Source organism: Elgaria multicarinata, chromosome 7 (assembly GCF_023053635.1).
Source record: "Elgaria multicarinata webbii isolate HBS135686 ecotype San Diego chromosome 7, rElgMul1.1.pri, whole genome shotgun sequence".
NCBI lineage: Eukaryota > Metazoa > Chordata > Lepidosauria > Squamata > Anguidae > Elgaria > Elgaria multicarinata.
Window position 1 is genome coordinate 108,575,126 of NC_086177.1, and position 14,366 is coordinate 108,589,491.

Sequence of the window (14,366 nt, forward strand, 5' to 3'; positions counted from 1 at the left end):
GCTTGGCACCTACATTATATGCCTTTAGACACCAGGTGAAGACCTTTTTATTCTCCCAGCATTTTAAGAGTCTATAAATAAATTTTAACTTGGTGTTTTAAATTTGTAATTTTGCATTGCTGCTGTTTTTATCTGGTTGAGCTTTTATATTGTATTTTATATTATGGTTTTATACTGTTGTTTTATACTTTTAATGTTTTTAATTTTTGTGAACCGCCCAGAGAGCTTCAGCTATTGGGCGGTATAGAAATGTAATAAATAAATAAATAAATAAATACCGGGGCCAAAGGGGAGGGCTATATCCCGGGGCAAGGGATGATCCCTCCCTTGCCCCGGGATATAGCCCGTGGTCCTGGGCTGAGCCTGAGACCGCAGAACGTGTGGCCGGGTGCCGCGGGTTAACCCAGCTCCGCATGATTCCTTGTGAGGAGCCGGGCACCGCACACGGGGCGCAGAGCTCCTCAGGAGTGCTGCGCCCATTGGGGGTAAGGTGGGGGAAGCAGGGAAAATAATTTAAATTAAAAAAAACCCACTTACCTTTTGAGCTTGAGGGTTCGTGCCCTGCTGTCCCTTTAAAAAAGAAATGGTGGGCGCGATGCCTCTCCTTCTGAGGTCATCGCATGTCATGAAGACAAAGGAGGGATCTCGCGTTAAACACAACGCGAGATCTTCCCTCCTTCATCGCGGGACAACATGTAGGTCTAGCTAAGGCCTGAGTATGGAACAGAGAAGTAGGCCCCAAACAAAGATGGTGGGTCCCTTTTGCCATTGTTTGTCCTCTTTGCATTATGAATACATCTATATGAAACATAAGGGTTTTCAACAGATAATAAAACATGGGATTATGAAAAAAAAAACATGAAAGGATTATGAAAAGCATGTAAACACTAAAGATACCTACTGGGGTCACGTAAACTCCTTGATGAACATCTCCAAACTGCCCTTCGCCGATGCAGCGTCCCAGTTCGATCCGCTCTCTCTGAATCTCGTAATCCCTGGCTATTGGAATACAAACCATTTAAATGCCAACCCACTGATGAAAAGCTTTCAACTGAAATAATCCACAAGATGCCAAAAAATTTCAAAACTAATTCCCACAAAATGATTGGCGTTTGAAAAACAGATTAGAGTTTGCCACACGCAATCTATACAAATACCGTCTGGACAGTGGAATCCTCTTAAACAACTGTTTGAATGAAAACCCTGAAAAGGATGCTGTGAAATCCAGACATACTGAATTAGTTCCAATGTGTTTAGTTATATTAATGCAATAAATATAATTAAAACATCTTAATTGGGTTAAGACCTACAAGATCACATGGAAAGAAATGCAAGTAGCCTAGATTATATGGGTTAGCCTCTGCAAGCAGTAAGTTTAAGAGTTCTCCACTAGATGGTATTTAGGTGGCTGAAGCTGCAATCCTATGCACACATACCTGGGAGTAAACTCCACTGAACACAGCGGAACATACTTCTGAGTAAACGTTCATAGGATTGCACTGTTAATCAGCAAATCAGCCAAGAGTATTTTTAAAGAGGTGTGCGGAAGGATGAGGCAAGAAACAAGGTATCTATGAAACAAAAATCAACACTGAAATAATGTATTCTGCTGATATTTAACACAAAACAGACTACTTAAGTATGTGTTATTTATTGACCTTTTCTTCAGCAAACTGCTTATTTCCAAGAAAAGCAGTGGCTTTCTAGTATCACTCATGACTATTATAGGCCTTATGCCGGAACACTACATTTATCTCATCGTTTGTAAGGAAAAGCTAGAATGTCTGACATTTACACAAATGGGCTTGAAGTGTCCTACAAGCTTTTTATTTGAATAATGCATTTTCCTCTTTAAAATCCCAAAGCTACTAAATATATTGCTTAATTGTACACAATTAAGTCAAGAAACACTTTATTAATAGGAAGTCAACAGTTCTTTAAAATAAATAAATAAATAATAATAATAAAAAAAACGAAACACATCATTCCAGCAAGCACAGACATTATTAAAGGATCTCCTGTTACCTTCATCTATTCCATAGCTTTCTGCAGTGCAATTAAGAGAAAAATCAAACACTTGCTTAGAAATTGCTTCTTGAAATTCAGAATACATTTGGAAAAATATTTCTAATGTTTAGGGAGGAAAAAAACCCACCCACACTTCTTGCTTTAAGTTAGTGTGAGTTCCCCAAAGTGTAAAATCTGCATTTCTTTCTGTCACCACCTTCATAGCACTGTGCATGCAAGGAAGCCATCCATAACACCATCACAACCTTCATTTGTAAGGTACAACAGGCTTTAGGATAGGGCTGTTATACATATGCAATGCGCACTGTTATTCTTTCTCATTGACTATGGCCAAGAGTAAAAGAAGTTTTCAATTAATTATATGACACTCAATACTAAACCAGTCAGCCTGTTCCCTTCCCCTCCCACTTCACATGTGAGGTGTGGAAAATTAAAGCTTTCACTTTCCTTTTTGAGTAACTGCATTTTCCCATTACATTTGAACTCTGAACACTGTGGTTTTTTCTAACTGTTGTTTCAGATGCTGGTGTGTCTGGATTAACCAGTTATAATAAACCACACATATCCCAAACCTTGCTGTACTTTGGTTCTCATAACAAGAATCCATAGTATAGCATTGCATCTGAAGCGGGCCAGGGGTCCCCAGGCAATCCCTCACTCAAAGGGAAGCCAAAACAGCAAGAGGGAAGTATAAGCAAGCTTGAGGAAACCCCAAGGTTTGCAGAAATACAAAAACTATTTCGAAAAATAGGGAACACTGTAACATTTTGTTGCAAGTAGGGATGGACCGATTTTGTTGAATCTGTACTGTTTGTCAGGCAAAAGTGCAAGTGTGCATTAGCACAAATCCTCCCCAAGAGTTAAAAAAAGGGTCCACAATTCCGCAGAATCCGAGCGACTCGGAAAAATTTGATCCGCTGCAGAATCTGCCAGTCGAATTCATAGAAATCCGAACATTTAAATCCATTGCTGATTTCCCTGACATCTCTAGTGGCAGGTGCCATGTGTTCATGCCAAATTAAGAACTAAAGGAGAAGCCCAATGCTATCTGTCACTGGACTGTACCATTTCAGACTTAGGTGGGGGGGGTCAAAATGAATGAATGCTCCCCAAACAGTTCTTACACATACAAACATGGCATGTCAGGAAAACCTTTTCTCTGATATGCGTTTTATATACGTCTAGGGAAAATTCTATACAGAGAAAGCATTCAGTGTTAAATCCCCCACTGCCACCAGAAATAGCACAAGCCAGCAACAGAGACATCATACAGAGATCATCCATTTTAATGTTCAGGTTACTTGGTGTCTGCAATATTTCATTCAGAACATTTTCTAAGCAGATGGTATATTTGCTCATTTCTACTGGCCAGTTTAATTCCCTAACCATTTTATAGGTTTTGTTTCATGAATCAAACTCAGAAAAATATAGAAAGTAAATCCCCAAGAGCACAAACTTGCCCACACAACATTCTCTGATTTTCAGATGCATTTACTATGTGACCCACAAGCTACCTATCTCCACTGGAGCCAAAGGGAGCCAAATAATAACTGGTATTATTGCAAATGTGCCTGATTAAGAGGTTTGTTGATTGCTGTTCTTGTTTATTTCATCCATGGGTATGGAAAACCTCCAGAGTGAGCAAATTTACTTACTTGAAGGCATGGTATAAGTATCTTCTTCATCTATAATCTCTGCGTAATCATCGGTTTCTGAAAGGAAAGAATCAAGAGAGTTTCAAGAAGACCAAATTGCAATTTGAAATGGGGGAAATATATTGCCCCCATTTCTCATCCCCAAAATAAAAAAATCTGTAACCTTTTCACCTCCACATAAATCTGCTTAGGCCATCATGACTAAATCCTCCCAATGCACAAGTTATTCATGGAAATGAAGATGACCTCATTGCCTGCTACATTACACTACACAGACTTGTTTTTCAGGGATTACACTCACAAATTGAATGCATCTTTTATTAAGCAGGAGACAGTTCCCCTATTTAGATCTATTAGTCAAAATATGAATAAGTCCTGTCCGCATCATCAAAAGAAATTTCCTGCCACAAAACCCACTACAAACCAATGGATGTGGGGGCAGGAGAAGACAATAATCAAGAGGCTTTCTAAGAGGTGCAAGGAAGGATGAATTTTGTAGGCTATATGCATTGCAAAGATGTGAGGATGCAGGATTCTTAAGCAGCAAAAATCTGTGATTTGTTACAGCCTAACACACTACAGAGTGCTTCCTTTTCCTTTTTGCAGGTTCCTTAAAGGATCGTAAGACCTCTCTCAGCAAATTCTAGTTTTAATTTAGTTTTACCGCCCAGAGAGCTTCAGCTATGGGGCAGTATATAAATGTAATAAAACAAATAAATAATACTTTTACGCCCTATGTTTGACTAGTTACTGAAAAGTCACTTGGTATTATAGTATAAGGAGTTAACTAATGCTAATTACGAAAGTAACAAGTACATTTTAAAGATTTTTCCTTAGGTTACCATGCCAAGTGTAGCCCATTCTTGTGAATTGATCTCCTGAGTCTTTAGGATGCAGTTGCAGGCTTGCAAGGTTTGGGAAGGACTGAACCTGGGGTACATATATACATAGTTTGTACTTTCACTACTAAGCTATGATGCCTCCTCTTTGCATTTGATAGACTTTGACAAATTTCAAAACATCTGTTCTATGCAATAACTTCACCGATTAACAAAAACAAAATCACATCTAGCTAGTGCCCAAAAGCTACATTTTAAAATACTTATTAGTGAAGAAGTACCAGTAGGTTTTTTTTTCCTGTCAGAGGATACTGGCTTCTCTAGCCCTATTCAAGCATTATGAATAAATGCATGTATGGTATGGGGCCATGCATGTTGGCCCCAACACAATGGCCCTGTGTGTAGCAGCCCCACCCCATCAGTCCTCAATCTCCCTGCACAGAGCCAGGTGGCTTGAAGGGGGCTTCTACTTGTGTTTGCTTGAACACTAGCAGAAGCCCTGAGCAATTGTGCGCCCTGATTAATCAGGGTCTCCAATCGTGCAAATAATTTTATTGCTATTTAAGTGGATGCAAACCGATCCACGCCCCCTTTTCATATCTTGCTGCTCAACCCAACAAAATCAGGAACAGGGGTGGGCCCTGTACCCCTTACATGTGCTTCTATAGTCTGTTCCAGCATAATGCCTGAACAGAGCTTCTGATACTGGTATAACAGAAGTCAACAATTCTATCCCTCCAAATACTATCTCTCAATATTCAACCTCACCAGATCTCCTCTCAACCTCCAATGACCACAACCTGGCTAGTCCTAACAGCTCTTCATACTATACTCTTTGAATTAATGTACAAAAATACTCCCAAATGGTAAAACCAACAGTAGTGTTATCCAGTGCGAATAGTGCACATTAGTTTAAGTGGTCTTCTATTCTTGCACTAAACATGGAATTATGATTTCTACTGTGTTTCAATTCCTGTGCTTGTGTTTAGTGAGGTGTATTCAAAATCAACAGTTCTACACATGTATTTTTCCTCTGTTACATTTCTTTCCATCTCTTATCTGTGTCACAGTGACATTTCCTCCTGAATATCTTACTCATGCTACAACCTGAAAATGCTGAAGACAAAGCTAAATTTTCCCACCCACGTTCTGCTTTCTCACAAGTTTGTTTGTCACTTGGAGATACCAGAATCCCCCCCACCCCGTCCCTTCACAACTCAAGGGTAAGAACATATCCTTTCTCATACGAGTTATTGCCAACTCTTAACACTTCCATCACTGCCCCCCTCTCTCAGTAGACACTCCAAACTCTTGTCCCCGGTCCAGATCATCTTAAAACAGAGTTTCCTGTTCTGTTTATCAAACTACTTCCAATGTAGTGTAGTGGCTAAAACCTTATGTCTGGATGCAAGAAGACCAGGTTCAAACCCCTTCTCAACCATGAAGCTCATTGCATATGGGCTCTCTCTCTCTCTCAACCTAATCTCACTATGATAGTTGTAATTATAAAACCATTCCTTGGTGGAGGGGCAACACACTAACATGATACCTGCCCTATTAAGACCATCACTTACGTATTTTTAGTGCTGCTGCAAATAAATAAATTGTAAATAGCAGTAGTAGCAGCTTCAGTGGCACTCATATGTTCAGTATTGTGGCAACAGGATGGAATCGTCAAATAGGATTATGGCTCTCTAAAGCTTAACTTTGTACAATCCTGAGCATGTAGCATTTTCCAGATAAAAGCATTTTTAAAAGCTGTGCAAGATTACTTTCCCTAGACACAGTAAATGGAAATCACATGTGTTTTATCAGCTTCGAATCACTTTGATTTTATTTTCAACTTTCCTATTCTGCAGGCTCAGCATACCGTCCATCCTCAAAAGCCTCTCTGAGTGGTTCACAAATAACCGTGGTCCAGCCATAAGGCGGCCTTATAAGTCCATTTGGGGCTTTTTCCTCTGTCTGCACTGTGGAACACTATGCAGAAAGACACACGCGGAAAGGACATAACCAGCTTTAGCAGCTGAGCTCCACATCCCAGCCCAGCAAATGTGGAACCGCAGATGTTTTTTGTTGACAATCATGATCCTTCTTTACATCCTGATCCCTCTTTGCAGAGAGTAAGGCGAATCTAGACGAAGCAGGATATTGCACTATGAAAGCGGTATATAAAAGGCAGGAGCCACACTACTGCTTTATGTGCACTGACAATTGTTGGGGCCCATTGACACATATCATATACTGCTTTCATAGTGCTATATTTTGCTTGGTGTGGCTCCTGCCTTTTATATATCGCTTTCATAGTGCTATATCCTGTTTGGTGTGGATTAGGTCTAAGGTATCCCAACATGCCATATCCCTCTTAAACACCAACCCTGCAGACTCTGCAAAAATAGTTAAATGTTGAACATTTGAAGAATGATAATGCAGCTTGTAGAATCGGAATTAGTCAATATCAAAGACGAAGGAGGGGTGGAAGATTGATCAATGCCTCCTCTCCAATACTTTCTTACTTTTCCCTTCCAAGTACTGAATAACTCATATATGCCCAGGCCAGGAAGGCTAATAACTTCTACTAGAAAGGACACATTTAGCTTTCTATGATCTGAAATAAGCAATTCTAGTCCTTCGTTTTGCAAGGCTTTAACTTGGGAGCTTGATCCTATGAATCGCTGAGCCATGGAAGTGGCTCAGAAGGTTGGGCTGTAGAGCATAAGCAGAGGGTGCCAGCCTTATAAAAGCAGCCTCGTCTAAAGAAATACCATTGTTCACCAGAAGAAGTTCTAGATCTTCTCACTGAACTACCTACTGACAAATATGTCCCTTTTTTTGTTTGTGTTTAATTATTCTCAGCTGCAGCAAGACAAACGGCGGCTCTTGAAAAACCAAACAGATACTCAGCACCATTCCAGGAGACATACATGTAATCTAATCTAAACATTGTTACTGCTCTCATATTTCAGGCTTAACTTACACGTTTGCAATAAATAGGATATCTCAGTATTTCAGAGCCAAGCTAGACCGGCAACTGTGTACCTAGCTTCCCTGTTGCCCTCCATACGTTCTAGTACAAGATACCTTTACCCATTTCTCCACCATCCCGCCCCATATAGTTGGCTGCCAGTGGCAAGGAAATGGTGGCAAAGTGTTGTGATATCAAGGCAGGAGTCTTGTATTATATATTGCAGAGAAGAAGACGGAAACCAGGTGCACAGTTGTCATTTTCAGCAGTTCACACACTTAGTATAATAATTAGTATAACCCTCAGCTGCAGTGTTTCTTTTAATGCACTTTGTTATGGAAGTGTGATACCGCAAAATAGGAATCTGTAACATAAACCAGCCTTATGCCCACTTTGCTCCACTAAAAATGACTTCAATAGCAGATGAGCATTAGGGCTGCAAACAGCATGTTAGTGACACACATACTGAGATATATAGATATATATATATAACCACATATTACCGTCCCCACTAATTTCATCTGTTGATCCGGGTGGCATGCAAAGAGAGATAAAACAGTAGTGGGGGGGGGGGACAGAGAAAAAAGAGGAAAGAAAAGGGAAGATATAGTATTAAAATCACAAGTAAGCCAAACAGAATAGCAAAATCAACTGCAGTCATCTTACATGCCTAACTCAAGAGAGATCTGATAAAGCAGAGGAAATTAAGTGTGTTCACTGGAATCCAGTCGCTTAAGTTTCTCACAGCATGTGACAAAATGCAAGCAAACAAGGACAAGGTGATATTAATTTCAATGAAGTTTGAAAAGAAGAAAAGTACGCCAGTGTGCTTTATGACTGGTAACATTAATGGCTTCCACTACAGCCCCACCCCACGTCCTGCCAATGGATGAGTTAAGCCAACGTGCAAACAGCCCTGAAGCTTATGAGAGCTTTTTTCCTGTATTCTAGACATCCCCTTATTATTTAATGCCGGGAACTGAAGTAACTCAATGCAATCCATATTCTAGATTTTATTATACCAACTTTACATACAAAATTCCCAGCAGCCATCTCAGGAGGAGCTCTGCTGCAAATATCTGTTCATTAGAGACATCATCAACATCTGCCCCACAACATCCCAGGCACCAGCAAAGCCCAATTTGTCAAGGTCCAAGTTCTCAGAGATTGAGCACATGTTACAATTTCCCCTTTGGAGGCTGACGTTATTTCTAGATTGGTGCAAGCCTTCTTCTCAGCTATACTTCGATTCTCTTCCATTTTCTTTTATGGGAGAGTACTGTTGCCTCTTCTCTCTCATAACATGGAGCAGGTGCCTGCTGTCTCACATTTAAACAACAAACAAAAGTAATTCCTACACAAGCCCTTAGATCTGTACCCAGCAGCCAGCATTGCCACGATCACTTACTGACGTAAGTAACCTCAATACACTTTCACAGCTGCTATTCTATGACATTCAACTGCATGCTGTACCAGGGGTCCAAGAATGTGTTGGCCCAAGCAGGCTACCGAGCGAAGGATTTGGAGAGCGTCTCTACTGGCAATACTCAATTGTTTTGCTTCCATAGCATGCCACTACAAAGGCTCTGATATCTACAGAGCTTGGAAATATTTCCTGACTTATTGAAGAATTTTTTGGGGAAAGAAAACAGCGCATAGGTCCAAAATTTCAGTGAAATTAATTCTTGGAACTCTGCTTACAGTTTTACTCCAGCTTCAGGTGAACAAAACTCTCAACGGGGTTAGTATTGTTCAGCCTTGGGGTTAATCAGGCAGCCTAAAAAAGGAGCAGTGCAGTACCCTTAAGTGGCGATTCATGTGAACAGAAGACGAAAGGGAGAAAGCTTCTGGCTTTCTTTACTTTATGTTGACAGTGATTGACTCCTTTACCAAGAAGCAGAAAATAAAATAAAATAAAATAAATAAATAAAGAGAGAGAAATATTATTTGGAAGGAAAGGAAGGTAAAGTTGTCAGCACATCTGCAAGGAACGAACACAAGAAAGCACAAGTTTAATGTTACAGTTCAATATTTTTACAGAATATTTAAAATGTGTGTAATATATATTTCCCTCTTTTTATTGGCACTATTAGAGAACTACATCTGCTTTAAAAAAATGGATTTTGCAAAGACAAGCTGTTAAAAGCTCAATATCTGCTAGCTCTTATTCACAATGCAAAACAAAACATGTCATTTTGCTAATAGTTTAAACTAATAGTTTATTACGTTGACACATCTGCAGTTTCACATGTATGTAGAATGTAGACACAATAAAAAATGCTTCACACACTAAGTGAAAAACAAACAGCATTATCTTTCACCTTAAAAAGGCAATATTTAGTCTTCTGGGGAGAAATCAAGCCTAAAAGCAGCTCCTCACTAAAAGAAAATGATTACTTTAGCTACTGCGGACTTTATGTCGCTATTCATTCCCCTTAAACCTCTTTCCCTGCCCCCTTCTTGAAGAAAACAATTCAGGGGGAGGGATGATATCAAATTATTTTCCTTACAAAAAGTTGAAAGCCTGGATACTGATAATCAGAAATGGTGGGTGAGTGGGGGGACATGCAGAAAGCAGCAGTCCAGCAGATCAAGGGAACTGTCACATCCATTTCTTCTTCTAAAGCCTTGGAAATAATGTTTGTGGAAAGATATGAGGAAAGGCCCTGATACAAGAAGAAGCAATCTTTTGGGGCCATGGGCAGATCTCTCAATTTGAGAAACTGTCCTGGGCACCACCGCAAAATGGCTGCTGTGGGAGGCATGGCATAGAACAAGTAACCTGCCCAAAGGACTGAGTACAAGGCAGTGGTGGGTTCTGAGCCCCAACACAATAAACAACTCTTTTGAACTCAGTTTTCAGCTCCAACAGAAACCTGTTTCACAGCACCTCCAGCTGCAGGCAAGAAAATGTATTTATACCTCCATCTCAACTATCTGCATTGTCCCATTCTGGGTCTGTTTCTTAGATACACTAAAGTGTAGGACAGGCTGATTCACATCTAATAACTATGATTTAGTGCTACATGCACAAGTTTTTGTGAGCTGAACTGAAGCCTTGGCATTGAGCGCTCCCTGTCATCATGTTCTCTGGCTCTCAGAGGAAGATTCGGAGGCAGAGGAGGCTTCATCCATTAACCATCATTTGTTACTCCAGAGCCTTCCAAACAAGAGGGCATAGTCTTACTAGACTCCTTGGACTCAGAGGGCATCACTCCCAACACTGTAAGAACCAGTGGCTTCAAAATCAGGCTGTGGCTCTTTAAGAACCAGACAGCTCTCCAAAGGGGGCGGGGTTAATCACAGGTCTAGAGCTGCCAGGTTTTGTAAGTCTTCAGAAGGTCTGTGCCTGTTGCTGGGACAGAAGCTCTTCTTGACTGAGTCCCAGCTAGTTCAGACCTATTCAGGGTCCTGATAAACCCTAATGGATCTGACCTTACCTTGCTATTCTACAAATCTAGACCTGAAATGACTTTACTTGGCAATGATCACTGGATGTGACTTTGCTTCACTGTAGACTCCCCTGGGAACCTTGAGCTGAGCTAGATAGGACACACCCTCCTCCTGCCAGGAGGAATAAACCATAAGTTACTTTCACTTCCTTCCTTTCCTGATTTGTCATTAAGTACGTATCAGGAATTGCCGTTTAAAATGAGCTTGAATCAATTGTTTAAAAATCCAGCTTTAAACCAAGGTTTATGAATCTGGCTTGTTTAGCAACTAACTTAAGAGTTTGTTTTAAAGCATGATTCCTGGTTTGTATGTACAAGCAACCAAAAATCAGCAAAGTGCAACTCAGTCATGGTTTATTCTTCCTTCCTTCTCCCTCTAAGCCATGCAGGAGAAGAGGAAGGAGACAGAGGCCTCATCTACACCAAGCAGGATATTGCAGTATGAAAGTGGTATATAAAGGGCAGGAGCCACACTACCCCTTTAAAGCAGTATTGAAGTGCACTGACAACTGTTTGGGCCCATTGACACATACCATATACCGCTTTCATAGTGTTATATCCTGCTTGGTGTGGCTCCTGCCTTTTATATACCGCTTTCATAGTGTTATATCCTGCTTGGTGTGGCTCCTGCCTTTCATATACCGCTTTCATACTGCAATATCCTGCTTGGTGTAGATGAGGCCAGAGACTTCATTTGGGCTTCCAGAAGCTTGTGCTTGGAATACTAAATCAGCCTTCTCTAGCTTTGTGCCCCCCCCCCAAAGCTCCTAGTGACCCAAAGCTGTATGGGTGCTTTGATGTACACATTGCTTCCATGCAAGCTGAATTCCGCATTCTCTCCCACGTGAGTAAGTGTAGATCACCTTGGAAATCCAAGATCAGGGCAATTCTAGGTTTGATAGCCACCAAAGGAGAATATCCTAATAATTTATTAGTAAATTTACTCAGGTGTGAGGAAGGGGTAACTTTTTCTAAACAACACATATCTAGTTGGCTTTGGAGCAGCCTAATTTACACAATGAACTGGTGTCACATAGACAGGAAAAGCTCAAAAGCTCAATACCAAATGTTGTTGTTGCTTTGAAGAGGGAGGATTATGAAGTAGATTTATAGTTAGTCAGAGCACTTGAGTTGATTAGTCCACACATAACATGGCTCAATCATTAATTCATGTTAAAGAGTCACTCACAGAACAAAGTGTACACTCACTATGACCATTTTCTGATGACACACTAAGCCCCGGTCGTTAAGCATTTTGAGCTAAATATTATGGCTTAACATGTCATGTGAACCCCGACTTAGAACGTTGTGTGAACCATTCCTAACCATGGTGGCTACATAACCACTGATTAAACATGCTCACTAACCATTTGCTGCAAAAGGATTAGCGGCCTAATCATGGCTTAGCGTGTCGTCTGAACAGGCCCTATGTTTTACCACCCCAAGAGAGAAACAATTGCATTTCTTCGTAAGACAAAACAAATAACTAACAATAAATAGTGCATAAAGTTTTTAGATTTTTTTTTTTTAAATTAAAAATGTAAAATTGTGAAACATTTTGGCTTGAGTCTTGGCCTGTTGGTTCTGGCTCAGTTTCTAAGCGGTACTGTAGCATACTCTTGCGTTTTATGCTAAAACATTTCACATTTCTAAAACCTTTTTATATATTTTTAAAATCTATAACTCTATAAACTATCATTTGTTTTGTTTTGGAGTGCTCTATCATGCACATTGTATCACCTATGTATCAGTTTCTTCTTAAATGAATGAGTGCTTAAGTGTACTTGTGACTGCATCTTGCTTACATGTTTCTGCTTTTAAAGGCTGTACAATCTTCATTATAAACATTATATTTGAGTGCACTGTTTTGCTTCATTTCGCTATAATGTTAAAGACATCACCATACAATGTTAGGTTATGGAAAATTAAATAATGAAAAAGCTATTAAGCACACACTAGAAATTGTTAAGACTCCTCATGGAAATTGTATTTCTTTCTTAGTTACTGAAGGAGAACAACTAGCAAGGAAATGAAATTGCTATAAGGACTTACTAGCATAAGCTATATATCCTGAAGGGCTGGGGGGGGGGGGGGGGAGAAAATACTTTAAATACTCACAAACCTTGAAATCAAAGAATCTATCTACACTATAAATATTCCTGGGGAAATAACAGTGCCTTGTGTAAACCGAGCACTCATCCAAGATAATGCGCCCAAATCCTCTGCCATGTGTATGGCAGACAAGTTTAAACATCTCTGAAGTCAAGTTAACTTAAAAGCAGGTATATTGTCTTAAGTAGTTTGCTGAAAGAACTCTAAACAGTGCAAACTGTGAGTGGATAACACACTGGCTATAGATTACTACTTCCAGAGACTGTTAAGCACAGCAGAGATACAACAGCTTGCTTAAAATGGATTGTAGACAACAGGTCTTATGAACATCAACCACTGGATATTCCAACTAGCTGAATAGCATCTTCATGTGGAGAAAGCATTCAGTATGAAGCATTCCCCAATCATGCTTACATAAAGGATATGAATTAATGTTGGAGTAAGGTATGTAAAAAGTTTCACTTTTTGAATTAAGGGGACTTTATATACAATTTATATAAACTGGTGGGGTAAATTATTATTATTTTTCAAGACCATACCTCTTAAGCTTGCTTTCTGAAAGTTAAGCCTTGCTATTCTATAACTGATCATTGGCCAAAAAAACTTCCTCCAGGCTAGACTTAAATCTATTTTGCTGAAGATGAATCCAAAACTGTCAACAAATGAAGCAACAGGTTATTGTAGGCCTTATACATTCTAATGGGAAATATTTAGCTTGGTAACAAACTTGCCACAACCATATGCAAGTATCACAACATGGAAAATAATTGCTAGTAGGTCCTTTTCAGGATATGGGGAATATCAAATGCCAATTCAGTGCCTCCCCCAACCCCTGAACGTGGGATATATACTAGAAAGGTTAGTCGTCCCTATCATGATGAGATTCTTTCTATGGTTAGGTAATAACTAAGCAATATTCTCTGTCAGAACAAGCTAAATCCAGATTTGCCACCAAGTGTAGACTCAGGCGATGCAGCCAATCCCGGCTCCATGTCAATTGTATTTCTATATATTTCTAAACAAATGTTTATGTTATTTGTACATTACATTTCTAGGTGTATTTTTTTTTAAAAAAAAAAACCACTTACGTGCACACCCCAAAAAATGCAACAGCACGGTTCCCTTTTGAAACCGCCCAGAGAGCTTCGGCTATGGGACAGTATATAATTGCAATAAATAAATAAATACACCTAAGAATCTTGAGCCTGAGAAATTAGAGGCATTTGTTCTAGCCCCAGGCCCATGTGCTCTTCTCCATTTCTCCTTCATGTGCTCATGTAGGAAAGTGAAAGCCTCTTCTTTAGAACTATCCATG

General features: G+C 39.8%; 1 protein-coding gene across 6 annotated transcripts in view; it reads right to left on the reverse strand.

Moving 5' to 3' along the window:
* PTK2 (protein tyrosine kinase 2) overlaps window positions 1–14,366 on the reverse strand; it is a 192,144-nt gene that overhangs the window by 72,889 nt on the left and 104,889 nt on the right. For 2 of the 6 annotated variants that reach the window (XM_063131182.1, XM_063131181.1), the window contains exons 14-15: window positions 3,684–3,740; window positions 902–999 (exon numbers count right to left, since the gene is read on the reverse strand). In XM_063131182.1, the coding sequence (XP_062987252.1) occupies window positions 902–999; window positions 3,684–3,740 (155 nt within the window). Of the gene's footprint in view, window positions 1–901; window positions 1,000–2,025; window positions 2,047–3,683; window positions 3,741–7,990; window positions 8,009–9,287; window positions 9,372–14,366 lie in introns of all 6 variants that reach the window. The other 4 variants (XM_063131177.1, XM_063131178.1, XM_063131179.1 and 1 more) reach the window with 4 other exon arrangements.